The sequence below is a fragment of the Sorex fumeus genome, unplaced genomic scaffold (assembly GCF_029834395.1).
Source record: "Sorex fumeus unplaced genomic scaffold, SorFum_2.1 ptg000054l, whole genome shotgun sequence".
Taxonomy (NCBI): domain Eukaryota; kingdom Metazoa; phylum Chordata; class Mammalia; order Eulipotyphla; family Soricidae; genus Sorex; species Sorex fumeus.
The window spans coordinates 4,600,509-4,623,008 of record NW_026606111.1 but is presented as its reverse complement, the minus strand read 5'-3'; the positions used below and the strand labels follow the sequence as shown (position 1 = coordinate 4,623,008).

Below are 22,500 nucleotides of genomic sequence, written 5' to 3'. Positions count from 1 at the left end.
CCCGGACCAGGACAGCCCCCTGGGCCGAGGAAGGAAACGGCGCGTCGGGCCGGCGCGGGTAGCCCAGGGGAGCCGGTCCGCGCCCCACCGGAGGGGGTCCGTGAGCGCGCTCCCTCGCGGGCGCGCGCTCAGGAGTGTGCAGGGAAGAGGGGGGCGCCTCGGAAAAAAAAAAAAAACACCAACAAAGGCCCCTTCAGTCCCGCGGCGAAAGTCCTGCAACAAAGGCCCGGAGACAGCGGAGAGCGCGCGCGGGGCCGGGCGGCGGGGAGCCGAGGGAGGCCCGGGGCTGGCAGCGCGGGGCGCGCGGGGGGGACAGCGCGCGGGGGTCGGCGAGGGGGCGCGCGCCGCCCTCCGCCCGGCACAATAAGAGGCGGCCGACTAAGACCCGAGGCTCCCCGCCCCCAGAGCTTTCGCTCGCGGCGCCTCGGGCTTTGGAGAGAGTGTGGGGGGGTCCGGCACGGCCCCGGGGAGGGGGGATTCTCCGCCCCGGCCGCAGCTCCCTTCTCCCCTCCCGCCCCCCGCCCCCGCCCCCAGCCCGGAGAGCCCCGCCGCCGCCGCCGCAGCCGTCGCCACACAAAGGCGCCTTCCGCGACGCGGCGGCCGACGGCGCGGGGCAGCCGCGAGCACCGCCGCGCGGCAGCCGGGCGCGAGCCCGTCCGACTCTCCTCCCCGGTCGCCGGGGAAAGGGGGAGGGGACCCTCGGGGCGCCCTCACCTGGCACAGCTGCTGACAGTACTCCGTGGCCGCCTCCACGGCCGGCACCCGGCTCTCCCGCAGCTGCCGCTCCAGCTCCTGGAGCCGCTCGCCCAGGCGCTGCAACTCCGCCACGCAGCCGCCTCGGCCGCGGCTCACCCTCTCCCGCTCGGCCTCCTCGTCCGCCATCTTCACACCCCGCTCCGTCGCGTACGCACCTGGGTCACGTGATAACACAATGCCACGTTCGGCGCGGTCACGTGCCGCGCGCCCGCACGCCGCCGAGCACGTACAAAGGGGCCCGCGGCGGACGCGCGGGGGTGGGGGCGGGGGGCGGGGCGCGGGGAGCGCCCGGGAGCCCCGGAGGTGCGGGCCCGGGGAGGCAGGAGGGCGGGGTCGGGGCGGCGCGCGCCCCCGCGCTGGACTTACCCCGGGCGGGAAGCGGGCTTCGGCGGCCGGGAAGGGGGCGGGCCGGCGCGGCCCTGGTTCTCGGTCACGTGGGTGCCGCCACCGGCGAGAAAGCCCGGGAGGGGTCGTCCTCCCCGGGCGTCCAGCTCCCGGCGCGGCTTCCCTGGAGCCCCCGAGTCGTCCAAGGCCATGGACCCCGGCTCAGCAGGAGCGCGGGAGAAGGGGAGCGCCGGAGGCCGTGGGTGCCGCGGTTGCATTTGCCCTTGAAAGACCTGAAAGACGGGCCCAAGAGGCGGGCGAGTGAACCCACCCTAGGGCCCCCAGAACGGGACTGGAGCTGTCAAGATTGGTCTGGACGGCTCACCGGCCCGGGCGGGAGGGACGTTGTAGGGACTCCGGCGGTACCCGATCGCTTCCCGTTCTACTCGCTGCCTGTGCTAGCCCCGAGAACGGCTTTTCCACCCTAGAGCCAGAAGCCCGAGGGGCGGAGGCAACAAAGAGAAAATAACGTTTGGAATCCGAGCAGCATGAGGGTCCAAGTTGTCAGTGCGCAGAGCGAGCGCACAAGAGAAAGGCAGAGCTTGAAATATTTCAAAACAACGAAAGCGAACGCTTTGGAAACAAGCAAGCTTTCTAAGCCACGGGAACACATCTGGAATAAGGGATAGCTAACGCACCTCTTTCACCGTGATTTAAGACTCCCTTACATACGCTATCACCATCGCTGAAATCACGCTACTATACTGTGAAGGCGCTCGAAAAAGTAGGTCAGGAAAAATGAAAAAGAAAAAAGTATTCCATTAAAATGTTCAACCAAGGATAGGAAGCTGATGCTAAAATAAAGGAATTATAAATAAAGGAATTATAAATATCAATACCCCTTTTTTTCGTGGTGCTGCAATTAGATGACATTCTGAACCAGATTTTATTTATAACTTGGAACGTATACTTGACACTTGAACTAAACAGTAGAAAGAGGCACCACCAAAATCCAAGAGCTCAAACCTAAAGTTGGGGGAGGGAGCGAATTTTATTATCTCCCGTAACAACTGAATGGCGACAGAATTTCAAAACCAGTGATGTTAATGAGGCACATAATCTTTTTGAACATTCCAATTATTAAAGTACAAGCATTTAAAATTATTCCTATTGTCTGTAGAGTCAATTTCAAAAGATATCTAGTATTGGGGCAGGAGTCAGTTCAGCGGGTAGGGCGTTTGCCTTGCACGCGAGTATCCCGGGATTGATCCCCTGCATCCGGTCTGGTACCCCGAGCACTGAAAGGAGTAATTCCTGAATGCAGAAGCAGAAGTAACAATCTCCACGGCCCAGCATAGCCGGATGTGCCCCCCCCCCCGCACACACACCCAAGAAAAGAAATTAATAATTAAATAGAATTTAATTGGCATTGATAGAAATGGTTCTAGGGCGGAGCTGAAGAGAAAGTAGAGCAGGTGAGGCATTTGCTTTGCTAGTGTTCCACCGGGGTTCAATCCCCGGTATCCCCTATGTCGACCCCTCTCCCACGTGCTGCTTAAGTGTAGAGCCAAGAAGTACCATACTCTCCCTCAGCATCGCTGGGTGTGGCCTAAAAGACAAAAAAAAAATATGGTTCTAAGGGAGCGAGAGAGCTCAAAGGGCTGGATAATGTGGCAGCCCTCTTCCATCCCAGGCACTAAATGGTCCCCTGAGCACCTGGGGTGTGACCAAAAGAACAGAAGGAAATATTCTAATTAGTTTGTTGTCCAGAGTGAGAGTTTTGTAATTCCCCATCGGTAGCTGTGTCCTTATAAGCACTGTCTGTCCTCCCATTGTTCATCCATTTGCTTGAGTGAGTACCAGTAACGTCTCCATTGTGAGATTTATTGTTACTGTTTGGGGCATATCAAATACGCCACAGGGAGCTTGCCAGGCTCTCTACGCAGGAGGGATACTCTGGGTAGCTTGCTGGGCTCTTTGAGAGGGACAGAGGAATTGAACCCAGGTTGGCCGTGTGCAAGGCAAACGCCCTACCCACTGTGCTATCGCTCCTTATAAAATGTCATTATATAAGACAAGAAGACACAACCGAAGCCCTTATGGAAAGAAAACTATCATTAACAGTGCAATATATATGTGCAATATTATAATATTCCGTATTAACAAGATAGGTTCTTACTTAAATCATTCTTAAATCTAGTTCTGTAGTCTTTGAATGTACTCCCTAGCCTCTTCCATGAGTAAATATTTGAAGTAAGGATATAATAATCTCACTGAAAGTTAAAGGAGCAACTGGCTAATGGATTTTACTTGTGATTTGGGTCCAAGTAAAGTTTCCACAATTGACATTATCTCAAGTTAACACTAAAAATATAAAATATAACAAATATAAGATTAAACAAATATTCCAATAAATCCACGGACCATAAAGATATCAAAGATTTGCAAAGTGCATTTTCCCTTCAAGTATGATGGGTTATACTTACAATCTAAAGAAGAACAAAATGGGGGTGAGCAAAATATATCTAGAAAAGTCTCACAAAATATAATTTAAAAAAATTATTAATTCACCATGAAAGAAACAATTAAAATTTGCTCATGATTGGGTTTCAGTCATACAATGTTCCAACAACTGTCCCTTCACCAGTGTAATTTCCCACCACAAATATCCCCGATTTTCTTCTTTCCAACCCCCTCCCCTCTAGTCTACATTTACAGATACCTCTCTCTCTCTGTCTTACAGACACCTCTCTCTCTCTCTCTCTCTATCTATCTATCTGTCTAATCTATCTATCTCTATCACTCTCTCCCTCTGTCATTATGGTTTAAGGTACAGGTAATGTAACCCCTACTTTTCACACTCAATTCTTGTCCAGAGTGATCATTTCCAACTACCATTGTCATAGTGGTCCCTTCTCTGTCCTAACTGCCCTCTGCCCCTTCCCCCAAATTGTGACAAGCTTCCATCCATGGGCCAGTCCTACTGGCCCTCAATATATGATTTTTAAACAATAACCTGAAGACCAGGAAAATAGGTCCCAGGGCTAAGCACACGTTTTGCATGCGGGAGTCCCTGGCACCAAATGGTTCCCAGCATACCCCTAGAATTGTATCACTTACCGTATCACAGATATGGCCCCCAAAACAAAAAAGTGAATAAATTAAGTAAATAGCTTGGAAATTAAGTCATTACCAAGGCCTGTCCTCCTGAGACCTAATATCAAGGAGATTTGATTAACAAATTGAATTGTGAGTTCTATTAGTGTCTTGAAAATATCCCTCATTCTGCCTTTGACTCTCCTAACCTGTCCTTGGTGTCTTTGAACCTCATCTTTCTGTTCCTCTGGTTACTCCCCTTTACATAGGTACAGAAATGTATGGTGCCTATGGGAAATAAATATAAGAACTAAGAGTAAGTGGTAGGATTTAATAATCAATTGTTTGGGAAAATCAGAACTGGATTAAAGAAGATTTGTGGCAACCAGATCCTTTTTATCTTTAAACAAAACTGCTTTAAAGAAGCATGCAGGAAAAAAAAGGGGGGGGGGAGACTGGAGCGATAGCACAGCGGGTAGGGCGTTTGCCTTGCACACGGCCAACCTGGGTTTGATTCCCAGCATCCCATATGGTCCCTCTGCACTGCCAGGAGTAATTCCTGAGAGCCAGGAGTAACCCCCATGCATCGCTGGGTGTGACACACAAAAAAAATTAAATTAAATTAATAAATAAAGAAGCATGCAGGATGTTTTGGCTTGGGGACCACACCTTGAGGTGCTCTAGGGCTATGCACAGCACAGGTGAACCGGCCCAGACCTCCACCCCCACTCCATACCGTGGGAACTAACCCTGGTCTCCTGCATGCAATGTGGTTTGCCCTTTGAGCTAACTCTAAGGCTCCTGGAATCAAGCGGTTTTGTCTAAGTGACAGCAAAGCCTACAACAAACAAGATTCTATTATGCAAGCGAAAGTCTACTCAAAATACACAGGTATTCTCACTAAGGCTCAAACGTGAAAGTCCACTGACTCTCTCCAGAAATGTAGGTTCAAAATAAATAAGAAGGATTGGTGATACTCTTCCAGGACATGTTGGCTCTCTTGGAGATCTCAGAAATCTCATGTTTATTCATAGGAAAGGTGCAGGAACAAGTACATGCCTTATTTTTAGGCAAGTGCATTTGTATCTCTCTGTCTCTCTCTCTCTCTGTCTCTCTCTCTTTCTGGCATTTTGGGTCACAACAGTGATACTCAGGGGTTACTTCTGGCTCAGCACTAAGGAATTACTCCTGGTAGTGCTCAGGGGACCATTGGATGCCAAGGATTAAACCCAGGTCAGCCGCGTGCAAGCCAGCCCCCCATTTGTTCTTCAGATACCAAATTTTCAGTCCATCAGAATCCTTATACACACATACTACTTACAGAGATATTTTCTGGGGGAATGAATTCAGAGACCTGTGTCTTAGGGCAGAGAATATATAAACCCAAAGGCTAAAGGCCTCCACTGCCTGTATGGGGAACTGAATACCCGCACAGGAGTGCACATGCTCAATTGGAGCGGTGGGGCAATAGGATACTATCAACTCTGACACCCACAGATCAGATTTTAGAGGAAGTCTGGGACACATGAGAGAGGTCCACCTTGCAAAGCATAAAGCCTAAAGCTAGGAGATCCTTAAAGGACAGATCTCTCTCTCTCTCTCTCTCTCTCTCTCTCTCTGTGTGTGTGTGTGTGTGTGTGTGTGTGTGTGTGTGTGTGTGTGTGTGTGTCTCCTTTTGGGCATTGTGGTTTGCAAAATTGATACTGAAAGGTAATCGAGAATATCCCAGAGACAGAGACTGAGACAGAGAGAAAAGAAAAGCGCCTGCCATGGGGGCAGGGGAGGTGGGGGGAGAGGGGGGCGGGGAAGGAGAAGGTGATGGGAGGGAACCTGGGGACACTGGTGCTGGAAATGTTGGAAATATACACTAATGGAGAAAGATGGGTGCTGGAATACTGTATGACTAAAATCTAATCATGAACAGCTTTGTCAGGGTCTATCTCACAGTGATTCAATAAAAAAAAAAGTAAAAGTAAAGAATCCTTTTAAAAAATTAATAAAGGAGAAACGAGGCCTCCAGCCGGGCCCGCCTGCAGGTTCATGAGTTTCTGGGCGATGCGGGATGCACGTTTGGTGCGGCTTTGTTTCCCCTCCTCCAGTATTCTGGAAAGCCTGGCCTAGGGGGCAGGGACGGGGCCAGGTCGCGCCCGAAGCTCGGGCGCGGGCGGCGGGTGCTGGATAGCTGCAGGCGGGCGGAGGCCCCGCACTTCCTTCCGGGCCCGAGAACCGACGCTCGGGGCTGGGGCGCCAGCCGGAAGGCGGCCAGCGGCGGACTTTCCCGGCTCCCTCCCGGGCCTGGCCGCCGGGAAAGGCCCTCCCGGGCTCCGGGCTGGGGCCTGCCCGGCCGGCTCTGCCCTCCGCGCGCGCTGGACCCCGCTCGGCCCGCGCCCAACCCTAGGCCGCGGCGTCCCCGGGCGCGCTGGGGGTTCCCGATCCCCCGGGCCGCCCAGCCGAGGCCCGCGGACCCGCCGCCTGCTGTTTGTGGCCGGCCGCGCCCCCAGTCGCCGGAGCCCGTGCGGGACTCGCTGGGGGCCGAACGGGCGCGGGTGCCACTGGGGACCGCCCCGCCGGAGCCCGGCGCGGCTGCCGAGTCCCACGGCGCGGTGCGCGCCTCTTCTCCGAGGGAGCGCGCGGCCTCCCGGGACCTCAGAGCTGGAGCCAGAGTGTCTCAAGGGGTCGGCCCAGCGGAGAACCCCACCGGAGTCTGGGAAAAACCGCTCTGCCGACAGACACAAAGAGGGAGCGTGCACTGAAGTGCCATTGGAATTGGTTAGAAACACACCCAGTTCTCCCATGAAGACATTTTTTTCCCCTTAAGAGGAAGAGCGAGGGGAAGCCGATAAAAATCCTGCAAGCACAAGCCAGGTGCTGTCCCATATATTGAAATGATTCCCAAAGCGCCAGAAACAGTGGAGGCGCATTTAAGAGGATTTTGGGCCTTGAATTCCTCCCAGAAAGAAGATAGCATGTATATATTTACATGAATGAATAATTAAATGAGGAAGGATATTTATATTGCCTATTTGGATTTTTTCCCCCTTTTATAAGGAAAAACCAAGTGCAAATAGGGAGGCTTAATAATAGTTTAAGAAAATGTTTTTAATAGACTGCCAATTATTAAGACTTAAAATTTACCAAGATAAAAATAATGGTAAAATAAAACCAAGTAATATCTTAGGAACATAAATATGGTGTGCATTGCTTCTATGGAGAATTTTTTGAGTTTGCTCACAGCATCTTTCCACTAAGGAGAAAAGTCTTTATTATTCCACACACGCCCCTCGCCCCGCCCTGAATGTCTAGGTATTAATCACTATCTCATTTACCTTATTAGAAATTGCTCAGAGGCGGGAGAGAGAGCTTAGCAGGATAAGTACTGGAGCATAGGCAACCAGCCTGGTGGGTGTGACCTCAAAATATGCAAAACCAACAAGAAAATGAAGAGAGGATATAACTACTGTGGCATCTGCAGTTTTAAAAATTAGGACCCTGGAGTTTGGAGGTCCGCTCAAGGGCAGAACTGTGTGCTTTGCATGTGTGAGGCACTGGGTTGAATCCCTCGCATAAAACGTGATATTCTCCCCACATCTTCATCGTCTGAGTTTCTCTATAACTAGAACTCCTCTTTGGTTAGAGAAGTCTGCAGGGCATCTGTCACTAGAGTAGATTTGACTCATTTGCTTTTTTCCCTTCCCCCTCCTGTAGAGAAATTAACTGCTCTTCAAAGCTCTCCAAGTTTTGATTTACTACTTCCTGCACTTTTTTTTTTTTTTTTTTTTGCTTTTTGCTTTTTGGGTCACACCCAGCGATGCTCAGGGATTACTCCTTGCTCTCTGCTCAGGAATTACTCCTGGCAGTGCTTGGGGGACCATATGGGATGCCAGAATTGAAACCCGGTCAGTTGCGTTCGAGGCAAACGTGTCTTACCCACTGTAATATTGCTCCCGCCCCACTTCCTGCATTTTTGTTTGGAAACTGTCATTTTGCCTTTTATTAGTCTATGAATAGATATTATAAAGCTTATGTTGCTCCTTGAGTCAAGATTTTTGTCATATTATGCCAAATATTCATTGTCTTAAGGTCTTTGACATATTGCAAGATAATAAAAAGTAATCAATGCCCACTGAAATAAATTCAATTCTGTTTATATTTGCAAATCACAGATATAGGTTTATATTCTATCATTATTATTTAAAATAACTTTGTAGAAATCAGAGGCTCTCCAAACACTTATTTGCAATGCATTAAAAGTTTTTGGGAGAATGAAGGGTGTTGGGAGGATCCTCCCAGGATGGGAGACGCATGCTGCAAGTAGACTATAAACCAAACATGATTGCCACTCAATGCCTCTTTTGCAAACCATAATACCCAAGAGGAGAGAGAGAACAAAAGGGAATGCCCTGCCACAGAGGCAGGGTGGGATGGGGGACATGGGGGTAGGAGGGATACTGGGATCTGTGGTGGTGGGAAATGGGCATTGGTGGAGGGATGGGTATTTAATCATTGTATAATTGAAACCCAAGCACAAAATTTGTAAGTCTACAACTGTATCTCAGGGTGTCTCACTAATAAAAGTTAAAAAAAAAATAAGTATTTGGGAGACTGGAGCGATAGTCAGCAGATAGTGTACATTTGCCTTGCACATGGCTGACCCAGGTTCGATTCCCAGCATCCCATATGGTCTCCTGAGCACCGCCAGGAGTAATTCCTTAGTGCAAAGCCAGGAGTAACTCCTGTGCATCGCTGGGTATGACCCAAAAAGCAAAATAATAATAATAAAATTTAAAAATAAAAATATTTGGAGGGCCAGAGCGATAGTACAGCAGGTAGGGCATTTTCTTTGCATGTAGCTGACCTGAGTTCAATCTTCAGCATCTAAATTGGTCTTTCGAGCATTTCTAGGAGTAAGAGTAATTCCTGAGCACTGAACCAGGAGTAACCCCTGAGTATCACCAGGTATGTCCCCAAAACAAAAATAAAAGTATTTGGAGAACTTCTACTTGGTCAATGTTACTGTTGATAATCAACATAGTATCAAAAGAAGACAAGATATGTTTTCAGCTTTTCCACTAAATAAATCAATTGTCACGTAGGGATGTGGTTCACAGGGATCCTAGATACATATCATGAGCTCTTACTACATTTCAGGAAATCTAAAGAGAAAACTGTAAATCCTAAAGAATAATTCTGATTCCAAGTCAGAATTATTCTTTAGGATTTATATTATTTTATGTAGAGTGTCTTTGAGGAAGGGGATCATACTCAATGATGATCATGGTTTATTCCTGGCTCTGCACTCAGGAATTACTCCTGGCAGTGCTCAGGTGACCATATGGGATACCAAGGATTGAACCCAGATTGACAGCATGCAAGGCAAGTCCCCTATCTGCTGTTCTATCACTCCAGCCCCAGTGCAGTTTCTTAAAGTTTAGTGTAAGTGATGATCATGTAGACAATATGACTTTCATGGCTTTTCTCAGGCCACATCTCAGAGGTCACCTCTATTTCAGTAAAGTATGGCCCAGGCAAGACTCATTTCTAACAATCACTTCAAAGTTTTTATTTTATTTTATTTTATTTTTTTATTTTGTTTTTTGGATCCTCAAAAGACAGGTTTCATTTCCTTAAAAATTGTTTTTAATTGAATCACTGTGAGATACACAATTGCAAAGTTGTTCATGATTGTATTTCAGTCATACAATGTTCCAACACCTGTCTTGTCACCAGTGTACGTTTCCCACCACCAATGTTCCCAGTTTCCCTCTCACCCCACTTCCAGCCTGCCTCTGCCTCTATGGCAGACACTTTCCTTCTCTCTCTCTCTCTCTCTCTCTCTCTCTCTCTCTCTCTCTCTGGCATCGTGGTTTGCAATAGAGGTACTACTTCAGAGTTTTTAGAACTATGGTTATCTAATTCTATTCTCCTTTGGTCCTAATAACAAGGTTTGCTACATCTACTAAATGGCATAAGCCAGTTTTTAAAACATTAGGGGAAGAGTGAGTAGTACAGCTCCTGAATACCACATGCTCACCTCCAGGCCCCAGCATCACTAGACCTAGCTGTATCATCAGCTTCATTGGCATCACTATCATTACCAGTACCAGCAGCACAGCAACACAAAGCCTGAGCAACACCACATCCTCTGACCCAAGCACTGAGCCACTAGGCAAAATGCCAGAGAATCACCAGGAGTATTGCAGTCCTCTGTGTACTACTTTGGTCACATGCAGGATATGCAGGTTTGATTCTATCACCATGTGGCCTCCTGAACATCGCTAGGGGTATCTCTGGAGGCCCTGAACAGTGGCCATGTTGCCCTGGTGACTGCCTGCAGGGCCATAGCTGCAAGGACATTGGCCAGGTATGTCCTGGGTTCCTTGCTTGGGAGAACCGCCACATAAAATATAGTGAAATTGATAAACATAATTCATATTCAAATAAAGATACTTGAACAGTAAACAAACACATTAAAAAGTTCCTCCAATTTTTTGCTAGGTCTACACTTCATTCAATGACTCAGTTACAGTTTAACCGTAATTTTCTTTTGGGGGTAGTGCAGTGGGTAGGGCTTTGCCTTGCATGCAGCTTACCCCCTGCACCTCATGTGGTTCTTGAGCACTGCCAGGGGTCATTCCTCAATGCAGAGTCAAGAATGGCCCCTGAGTACTGCCAGGTGTGGCCCAAACCAACTCCCAAATTGATGTAAGTTTCTGTAAATCAAGAAGTGTGTGTGTGTGTGTGTGTGTGTGTGTGAGAGAGAGAGAGAGAGAGACAGAGAGACAGAGAGAGACAGAGAGAGAAGGTTGAGGAGGAGGGAGAGGAGGAGGAGGAGCATTGCTTCACAATTTCCCCGTGCTCATGTCTTCATTGCCGTTACCACACAGACAGAAAAACTTAATTTGACCCAGAAATGCTTGTCAGGAGGCTGGAGAATAGATCAGGTGTTTTTGCCTTGTAAGTGACGGACTTGGGTTCCTCCAAGCCCTGTCAGGAATGACTTATTTTACTAACTTGCTGCTCTATTAATTTTTAAAGTGTAACACTGTGGCACTGTAGTACTGCCCTCCTGTTGTTTGTTAATTTGCTCCAGCGGGCACCAATAACTCTCCATTGTGAGACTTGTTGTTACTGAATATGCCACGGGCAGCTTGCCAGGCTCTGCCTTGCAGGCGGGATACTCTCGGTAGCTTGCCGGGCTCTCCGAGAGGGGCGGAGGAATTGAACCCGGGTCGACCGTGTGCAATGCAAATGCTCTACCTGCCGTGCTATCCAGCCCCAATTTTTAAATTGCAAAACATTAAATTTAGTAATACATTAAAATTAGACATACGGGTGTATGGTGCCGCCAGCAGGTCAATCTGTACCTGTGAGGCGAGTGCATCAGCAGCCTGATGGCACTTTCAAACTTTCAGATACCCCCAAATTGCTGCTGTGTCTTTGGCCAGATCCCAAAAACTTGGGGCAAAATTTACCAAGAAAGTAAACGGCCAAAAGTTAGGTATGTGGGAAACACACCCACAAACCAACTCCGGCTCAGCTATATAATTGGAGGCATGGCCTCTCTGGTTCCTGATTGAACTGCTTAATGGCCATGATTCAGAAACAAATCTCGAAACCCAGCGGCTTTTGGCAGAAATGCGTCTGGAACCCACAGTACATTATTGTTGCCGGGCCACCCGAGGGAGGAAAGGGTGCTGTCCCTCCACCTGCTTCCCCTTGGCGGCTTGGTGGCCATCATCCTCCAGAGGCCATTGGACAGTCAGGCTTGGGCCAACAGTGATGAAACTTGTTGGGCCTCATAGGATGGGGGTGGAGCCGGGCTTGTCCTCCCCAGTCCAACGAGACCCCAAGTCATCGCCCACAAACGGCCTCTCTGGCTCCTCATCAAGCTGCTCAATGGCCATGATCCCAGAAACTCAGGAGCAAATCTCGAAACCCAGTGGCTTTTGGCAGAAATCCCTCCAGATTTAAGTGTTAAAATCTTGGAATTTCAAAATCACATGGCCCTACTACAGCCACGCGACATCATATGTTATTCATAACCAGCAATAGAACACAAATTGTCGACTGTTGCCTTTTCAGCAGATCTGAGTGTTGGGGTAAAATCTCAAATAATAATGGTGGGTCTGGTGTCGAAATATTGAATGTGATCAAAGTAGAAAGAGAGTAATGTGGAAATCATCTGCCCCACAGGTAGGGGGAGGGTGTGGGATGGGGATATACTGGGGTTTTTGGTGGTGGAGAATGGGCACTGGTGTAGGTGTGGGTGTTTCATTGTATGACCAAGACTTAGACCCGTAAGCTTTGTAACTGCTCTCATGGTGATTCAATAAATAAAATTATAAAAAAATTTTAAAAAGTAAGGTGGAGTTCATGCACAATTCAATCATCTAATCAGTGGCTGAATAAATAGTAGTACTCCTACATAAAAAATTAGACATAATTGTAAATAGTTGTTAACTCTTTAATATCAACATGAAGTTCCCGTAGTACACCATGCTTAAAGTTGTCTGTTAAATTAGATGTTAAAATACACCCAGGAAGGTAACTTGTTTTCTCAAGTTGAGAGAACATTAAGATAAAACTCAAATTTGTTTCTTGTTTATCATTTCTGCCAATAGAGTAGCATTCTGGTATAGAGTTTTGTTTCTGAATTAGTGACAAAGGGTAAAAGGATTGATTCCACAAGCCAGGCAAGGCAAGCACCCTATTCACTGTAGTCTTTGCTCCAGCCCCCAATTCCAACTGTTGAAAGTAATACTTACAAGCACTTAACTGCAGCTTTGGTACATCATTTAGAAAGCAAGAATCATTTCTTATAGAGATCTGACTGGCACAACACAGCAGGGGAGTAAAGCTAAAAGGACTAACCTTGAGAAATTTATGTTTTCTTTTCCTGTCAATTGCATAAACCCAGGACTGAAAAATGAAGTATATGTACTTCATGCAAGCTTACAAGATGAAAGTCAAAACATAATTTTTAACTCAATGCTCTTTACAAACTATTAGAAATACTCCCTTACCCTCTTCTCTGAGATTATAAAACTTTGACATAGCGTTTTTATGGCAAATTCAATCTTTTGCATTTCTCATATACTCGAGTTGTTTATATGGAAAACAAAATATTGTTTGTAAATGCTAACAGATCACTGTTTATCTTGTAAACTTTTTTTGCACTGAGAATTTTCACAGTAACTCAAATGCTTCCCTTCAAAGCATAGTAAAAGTGAATACCTTTGATCTGTAAAGATAACTATAGGATAACACATGTGCATTTTAGGGAATAGTGCAGGATGCTTGGAATCTGCAGTAAAGACTTTGTGAATTAAAGCTAAAGCTTCTTACTTCCCTCTCTGAACCCAAAAGCCATCTTCTGTGTAATTATGTTGAAAAGCAAGTTTTTCATGACACATTTATTTATCATTCTTTTATTTTTATTATTTATTTATTTGCTTTTTGGTTCACACCCGGTGATGCACAGGGGCCACTACTGGCTCTGCAATCAGGAGTTTCTCCTGGTGGTGTTCCAGAGACCATATGGGATGCTGGGAATTGAACCTGGGTCATCCATGTGCAAGGCAAATACCCTACACGCTGTGCTATCTCTCCAATCCCCTACTTATCATTCTTAATTTTATATTTTGAGAACATATACATGACAGTAGGCAACAAATCATAGAAGGATATATATATATATATATATATATATATATATATATCTTGGAGAGCCTGGCAAGCTACCAAGAGTCCGGCAAGCTACCAAGAGTACCTCACCCCCACTGCAGAGCCTGGCAAGCTACCTGTGGCATATGCGATATACCAAAAACAATATATACCAGTATATATTGGTATACCAATAGCAATTACAGTTCTCATTCCCCTGGCCCTGAAAGAGCCTCCAATATGGCAGCATTGGGAAAGACGAGTAAGGAGAGGCTGCTAAAATATCAGGGCTGGGACAAATGGAGACATTACTGGTGCCCACTCAAGTAAATCAATGAACAATGAGATGACAGTGACAGTGATACAGTGATACATGACTTCTAGGGTCCTTAAGATCCAAATGTGTGTCTTAGTAGCTTCTTGATAGTGAACAATTATTAGATTTGTTTTTGGGGATTCAAAGTGATTCTATTATAATAGAACTTGAATCTCACTAGTACCCTTGAGGTTGCTGAATGTTTTGTTTTTCTAAGTTTCTACCTTCACTTTCTCATGATATCATCTACTTTGGCAATCTAATTTATTTTTATGGCTTAAATTTTCATTTGTGTAAACATGACACCTGAATCAATAGCTCTGATCTAATTGTTTTTTGTTTTGTTTTGTTTTTTGTTTTTTGCATTTTAACACCCCAAATCTACCTGCCTGTTGGTAACTCCACCTGTAATATTTTCTGGAATTTTAATTCTATATGGATGCTTTGGGTTAACTTATTTCTAGGCCACATCCTGTGGCACTTGGGGGCAGTTCCCAGCAGTGTTCAGGGAACTGTGAAGTCCAAGGGACCACACCTGGGTCTCCCATGTGCAAAGCTGTTCTATAGTTCTATGTACCATCCCCAGGGACCACTCACTATGAATTTATCAAGGTACTCTTCCACTCTCTTTTTCATCCTGACTCTTTGTTGTTGTTGTTGTTGTTTTTATTCAGAAAATTTCTCTCCTTTCAAGTTTTAGGTCCTGACGAAATGGCGTGTCGGATTTCGGAAGGGAGAACGTTGGGAACGACATATCCATCCTGTGGAATTTGGTATGTTGGCAAGTGGACATGGCTATCGAAGAGATTTGAATAGAAGTCATGGATAATCTTCTCCATTGCCGTTCTGGAGGATGTGATGGATCCATCAGGACGTCGGAGGGCAGTCATCTTGGTCTTGTAGTTGGCGAAGGACAGGCGGGTGTTACGAATACTTTTCCCAGCTTCTGCCGCATCTACCAGTACTTCTGCTCTTCTCTCTTTGAGGTCTTCCTTGATCGCATCTCTGCACTGCTTTGCGAGCTCGGACGTTAGCTTGCGGTTGCCTGAGGCATGCGCCAAACCACGCTGGCGAATTAGCTCAAGAGTTTTCGAAGACAGGCGATTTTTTTGTGGCTATCTCTCTCTTGGTGTTCCTCGCACATTCATGGAGGTGTTGAACCAGTCGATCGTATTCCTCGTCAATGTTGTCAACAATGGCATCTTCCCATGTTGCCGCAATAGTACCAAAGAGTTCCCAGTTGGTGGTCATTCTGGGAGTTCTCTTTTTGAACTTTGCAGCCCTTTCTCCCCACTCTGTGAAGTAGAATTTTGCACGAAGGAGACGGTGGTCCGATCCCATTCGAAATTTTGGGACAACAGCGACATCAGTCAGGCAAAACCGTCGATTGAATATGATGTGGTCTATTTCGTTGTGGAATCGTCCACCAGGAGACTCCCATGTCCATCGTTTAGATTCTGCCTTCTGGAACTGTGAGTTACCATGAATGGTCTTGGTCGACATGATGAACTCAGACAGTCTCTCACCCTGTTCGTTCCATTCTAGGCCATGGGTCCCGATGTGAAGTTCTTCAGCTGATCTTCTCGGTCCTATCTTGGCATTAAAATCACCCACAATGATCTTGTAGAAGGTGTGGTCTTCTTTATAGAACTTCTCTAGCTCCATGTAGAACTTCTCGATTTCTCTTTCATCATAATGAGATGTTGGTGCGTAGACAGCGAAGATAGAAACTGCAGGCAGTGAGCCACATCTATTCAAATGTAAACGTCCGATTCGGGTTGTTAGGCATTCGAATGAATCAATGCTCTTGGCCAAGTTTGTGTTGACAAGGACACCGACGCCTCCAACACCTCTTTTATCGCATGTTCCTCTTTTATTGCATGCCAAACACAGTAACAACAAAGTCTCCAATGGAGAGGTTACTGGGCCCGCTCGAGCAAATTTATTTATTTATATGGATTTATTTATTTATTTATTTATTGCTTTTTGGGTCACACCCGGTGATACACAGGGGTTACTACTGGCTCTGAACTCAGGAATTACCCCTGGTGGTGCTCAGGGGACCATATGGGATGCTGGGAATCGAACCCGGGTTGGCTGCGTGCAAGGCAAACGCCCTACTGGCTATTGCTCCAGCCCCTGAGATGTTTCTTTTTACTTTCATGGGGTGCACATCTGGTGTGCTTGGGGTTTACTTTGCTGTTGTGTTCTGGGGTCATGTGGTACCAGGGATTGAGCTTGGGGCTCCCACATGCTCAACATGAGCTTCAGCCCTGCGAGCTACCTCTGGGTCCCCTGAAGATATTTCGTTCTAGTTTGTCTTGTTTGTCTTAGCTCTGTATTTCATTTTTTCTGTTTTAGTCAACACTGTGTTAGTTATAGCTGACCTCTGCTTGTAATCAAGTCAAAATGGAAGGACATTATTAACTCACATGCTTGGGTTAGTCCTGGATTAGTAAACTGCAAGAACTATGGAAAACACCACAGACATTCTAATTTGGGTGTGACACGGGCTCTACATTTTTCTGTACAGCAATTTTCTCTGCTCCTCTTGTACACAAATCTATTGCTTAGATTTATGTCTCCTTATTTCCATCCACTTGGTTCAATACATAGATCAAATGAACCTGTATCCCAATTACAAATATCTTAGAAAGAAAATCAGAGTGGTGTCCAAGCCATTGCAACCACACATGTTCAAGGCAGTGCTCTACAGCAAAGCCACACCATCTCCTCTGCCCCAGTTTAAGAGTTATGTGCTTTGGAGCCCGGCATAGGAAAGATGGTGGGACTGTAGAGGGAGCGTGGTGGGCAGGGTGTGTGCCTTGCAGGCAACCCACCCATGTGTGATCCCCGATATTGCACATGATCACCAAGTCCCGCCAGCAGTGATCCCTGAGCACAGAGCCAAAAGCAAGCCCTGAGCACAGCCAGGTGTGATGCCAAAACAAAAACAACAGAACATACAGAGAATCATAGTGATTGCTATGATGGAACATACAGAGAATCAAGCAGCCAGACAGGCTCACTGGAAAAATAAACTTGAAAGTGTGTTTCCATTTCCTAGTGTTGCTGCAACAAAGTAGCACAAATGGAAAGACTTAAAACTTTATCATTTCACACTTCTGGAGGCTAGATACTCACAATAAAACCTGTAAGGAAGAATCTTCCTTTGTGTCTTCCTAACTACTGAGTGGTGGAGATATATACACGTCTTGATTTGCCTACCGCATCACTCAGATTTCTTTATCTTTCTTACATGATATTCTACACGCACCAATATGTGCTGCTTTGTCTATGTATCTATGTTAGCATGGTGTTCTTCTCCTCCCTGTCCCCCACCTCCTCCTCCTCCTTCTTCCTCTTCTCTTGTTTGGGGGCCACAAAAGGTGGTACTCAGGGGTTATTCCTAGTTCTGCACTCAGAAACCACTCCTGTAAGTGCTCAGGAGACCATATAGAATGACAAAAATGGAGCCCAGGTTAGCCACATACAAAGCATGCACCTTTACCCACAGCACTATTGTTCTAGTGGGCTGGAGTTATAGCACAGCTGGTAGGGCATTTGCCTTGCACACTGCCAACCTGGGTTCGATTTCTCTGCCCCTCTCGGAGATCACGGCAAGCTACCGAGAGTATCTTGCCCACATGGCAAAGCCTGGCAGGCTACCCGTAACATGTTTGATATGGCAAAAAAAAAAACAGTAACAGCAAGTCTCACAATTTGTTGTGAGACGTTACTGGTGCCCGCTAGAGCAAATCGATGAACAACGGGAGGACAGTGTTCTGGACCCTTCCCTCTTCTTTTAAGAACACCGTTAGAATTGGGTTAGGGTCAACTCTAATGAGTTTATCTTAACACCATTACATCTTTAAAATTAATGAACAAATTTCCAAGTAAGGTCAACAGGCACAGATACCAGAGGTTGGGAGTTCAGCATATTTGCAGGTGGCATAGGCCAGTTCATATCAGAGTTATAAGCTACAAAGATATGTTAAAGTATAGTTTAGTCCAAATATAAGTCTGTGACAATGTGATAAATGAAACTAACAGTGAAATACAGTGGTAAGAAGAATAACACCAACTATTTGCCTTATAGAAGTCTATGTAAAACTCCCCCAGAACTCCCCAGAACCTAGAGCACACAGCAAGAAAGATTTAAGGTTGCATGTGGAATTGCAATTGCTCACCTGCCTTTAATGTAAGGTGACTGTTCTCGGATCTAGTCTGATCACAGTAATGGAGGTCAGAATGGTTTGATGTGAGCATTGCTGACTTTGAAGAAAAGGGGAGATAGTCAAAGAATGTAACAGCCTCTAGAAACTAAAAAAAGGTAAGAAAGTGGAGGGTCATTCCTTGAACCTCCAGAAAAAGTGTGGGCTTCCTCAAACCTTGCTTTTAATAAAGCAAGATTTCTATAGGAATTTCAGAACTGAAAAATAACAAATTTTAGGATTTTAAAAGCCAATTGAAAACTGTTATTAATTTTGCAATAATTTACTATTCTACTTAGACCTCTTATTGTCTAGTTCTCACTCTCAGAGAACCCGGCAAGCTACCTGTATCCTTCCCACATATATGCCTGATTGGGAACACCTGTAGAGGTGATTAGAGGCTGCCCCAAAAGCCTCCATCCTTCTCGAAGAGCCCGGCAAGCTACTGAGAGTATCCCGCCCACATGGCAGAGCCTGGCAAGCTATGCCTGGCGAACTCAATATGCAAAAAACAGTAACAATGATGGTCCTCATTCCCCTGATCCTGAAAGAGCCCCCAATATGCCATCGGGCTACACTAGCACGTGACAGGGATGAATGGAGACATTACTGGTGCCCGCTTCAGCAAATCAATGAACAATGGGGTGATAGTGATAGTGATAGTGACTTAGAGCAAACTACAAGTGCTAACATGCCATCAAGGGAAGTTAATCTTTTTTTTTTAATCACCATGAGATAGGGCACTACAAAATTGTTCATGATTGTGTTTCAGTCATACAATGTTCCAACATCCATCCCTCTACCAGTATAATTTCTCAGTACCACTGTTCCCAGTTTCCCTCCCACCCCTTAGAGTCACCCCTACCCCAGCCTGCCTCTATGATAAGCATATCTCTTCTCTTCTCTCTCTCTCTCTCTCTCTCTCTCTCTCTCTCACTTTAGGCATTATGGTGTGTGATACAGATGTTGAAAGGTTATCATGTGTATCCCTTTATCTGCTTTCAACACTCAGTTCTTGACCAGAGTGATCATTTCTGACTAGTATTGTCATAATGGATCCTCCTCTATCCTAATTACCAAGGGAAAAAAAATCTTTACATGGACTAATTTCAGTATTATCAGGAACAAGTACCTACTTTAAACTAGACATATTTAAGGTAGAAGTTAGGAAAAATAACAGTAATTTTTCCAAGGTTATTAACTGCTATAGTTAAAAGATGCTACATTAAGCAGATGAGTGATTCTTCATACAGAAAACATTGCCACAATTGTTCAGTGGCATATTCTTAGAAGCAAGCAAAGCTTTCAATAATATTATTTGTACTTAGTTTCTCTTTGCTAAATTAAAATGCTCTAAAAGAATATGTAGACCGGGACTGGAGAATTTTGAAGGCTAAGACACTGTCCAGAAAAAAAGACCCTGAACTTTTGGTTAGCATCTCTAATTGTATCATTGCCTGTGTTGCTGTGGAAGGTTCTCCTCTTTTGAGGGGGCCAGCCTTCTCCATTTGAGCAGGCACATTTCAGAATCTTATAAGACCTTACTTGCTATGGAATCATCTCCACAGGGGTCCAGCCTTCATGTTTCTGAGCTAGAAAAGTGTTGGTGACAGAGGAACTGCTTTCAGATCATATCTTGGTTTTATTGCTTCCTGAAGCTCATTTCCAAGGGGGGCCACTGACTCCACACTTCAAATTCTCCTGACACAGTTACATTTAGAATTTCAATTTCACTAGCAGTATCAGAAAGTTCACCTGTCACAAGCTCGCTGTGGGAAGATTGCCTTTCTGTGTGATCTGATTTCCATAATCACATAGGAAGAGAATCTGGCCCCTTGCAAACAAGGTATTGATCTGGTAAGGATCTACCTTATTCTTATTCATAAAAACTGTTTTCAGTCGTAAGCATTTAAAATTCTGAAAAATCACCCTATTCTGTAGGTATGGATGTGAACTAAAACTTGAAGTGAACTAAAAATTGGAGCCTTGCTCCAATTTTGCTTCTAACATTTTATAGTTCACCATATGTTTGAGTTGTATCATATTATATAAAGATTACATTAGCCTTCGAGAAACAAAGAGGTTTTTTATTTTGTCTAGGGACACTAACTGGTCAAAAGTGCCAAGTTTGGTTTTATTTAATTAATTCTGGTGTCAAACATTGAAACTAGGGAGTCAGACAGGCAAGACCCGCTACTCCCCCAAAGAGCTACATGCCAGGTCATAAGCTACACATTTGAAAAGGACCTTGTCTTCTTGTGGTTTGTTGACTCCTCCCAACAAATTCTCTTTCACTCTAATGTATAAACCAGAAGGTGGAAGAAAGGGGAAACTAGCTTTCTAAGAGTTGTTAGGGAGAAGTCAGAATGACTCAGAAGGATGTGTGAATCTACACAACTTACAGATAACCTCTTTTTCCACCTTCCCCTCCTGGGATTCCCTTCTACACAAGTGAAAGGATTTAAGCTCATGGCATCACACTTATCCTAAGAGGATTTTTTTTTAAAGCCACTGAGCAATCTTTTCAGGTCCCTTCTTTCCAGGAATCCCAAACAAAAGAACTGCCAGGGTTGCCTGTACATATGTGGACATTAGACACTGCGGTTTGAAACTATCGCTTTGTGATGGTCAGGCAAGCACTTTACCCACTGAACCACCTTCTGGGCCCCAGTCTATGGTCAGTCTTATCGAATTCCCAATTTCTGCACGTATTTATTCTAATTGTTAAGTTTCACCCTACACAAAGTGTTTGCTCCCTTCCTTTCTTTTCCTTTTATTTATTACCAAATAATTTCACAAGGGACAGGAGAGATAATATGGGGGTGGAGGTCTTGCCTTGCATGCACCTGACTCCCTAAACTGCGTGTGGTCCCCCAGCTCTGCCAGAGGTCACTTCTGAATACAGAGACAGAAATAAGGTAAAAAGGTAAAGGTAAAGGCCCTCCCGTTATTCATCAATTTGCTCGAGCGGGCCCAGTAACGTCTCCATTGGAGAATTTGTTGTTACTGTGTTTGGCATATCGAATACATCACGAGGAGCTTGCTAGGCTCTGCCGAGCGGGCGAGATACTCTCGGTAGCTTGCCGGGCTCTCCGAGAGGGTCGGAGGAATCGAACTCGGGTCGGCCATGTTGGCTGCGTGCAAGGCAAACGCCCTACCGCTGTGCTATAGCTAGTCCCTGAACATTGCTGCTGGGCGTGGCTCAGCTGCTGTTCCCTCCCCCCACCCCCATCACTTCCAGCACTATTGCTATGTTAATATAAGTGAGAATTGCAATTTTGCTAAACATTCAACCATGTAATTTTGGGAGGGAGTGGGAGGGACCTGTTGGCTTCCAAAACCCACAAAAGCGGTGTCAGTTAGAGGATAATGGGCTGTGACAAGGAATGGACACCCACATTGAGGAATATTGGACCACAGATGCAGGAATTTCCAGACACACATGGAGACTGGCATCAGAAAAGTTTGAGGCTCTGTCATAGGAAAAGCTCATTTCTATCATCTCTGTATGTTCTGTGCTAGTGTTGTCTGGAATTAATAACAGACATTCTAATTACTCATCGGATTCTTTCAATGTGAGTCCATATATAGTCATTTATTTAACTTTAAAACTTTTTGGGTGGGGGTTGGATACCACACCTGGCATGCTCAGGGCTACTCCTACCTAGCCCAAAGCTTGGGGTCCCTTCAGACATTTCTTTAGGGGCCAACGGGGTATTAGAAATAAAATCTGGAGCCTCAGCATTCAATGTATGCATTTTAGCCCTTTGTGCCATTTTTTTGGTCTCTAAATAATTATTTTTTAAAAATAAATCATAACATTGTCCTAGAACTCTTCAATTCCCCCCATTCTTAGCTTGCACAACAGTTCATCCTATGAAAAATTTTTTCTACAAAAATCCACTTAACAATTTATAAGTGTAAATTAAAATTTTGATTATTTGATTGCTGTGAAAGCTATGGTTTGCTTGCAGTGAAGGTGACATTCTGCCCCTAATCAAGTAAGAGAATCGCTGTGTAAGGAACTGCTATCTCAGTGTTAAAAATGGAGGCTGTGTGTCCCTGACAAAGAACAGATTTGCAAGTCATTGATCTCAGGGGAGATTTGTGAAGCTAATATTTCCTTGTTAA

The 22,500-nt window shown here is 45.6% G+C and overlaps 1 protein-coding gene across 2 annotated transcripts in view; it reads right to left on the bottom strand.

Moving 5' to 3' along the window:
• The window catches only part of ZNF292 (zinc finger protein 292), a 105,347-nt gene extending 104,444 nt beyond the window's left edge, over positions 1-903 (bottom strand). The window contains exon 1 of one of the 2 annotated variants that reach the window (XM_056124981.1): positions 715-903. In XM_056124981.1, coding sequence (XP_055980956.1) covers positions 715-882 — 168 coding nt within the window. In that variant the 5' untranslated portion in view covers positions 883-903. The remainder of the gene's footprint in view (positions 1-714) is intronic. The other variant, XM_056124982.1, reaches the window with a different exon arrangement.
• Positions 904-22,500: the final 21,597 nt, after the last annotated feature.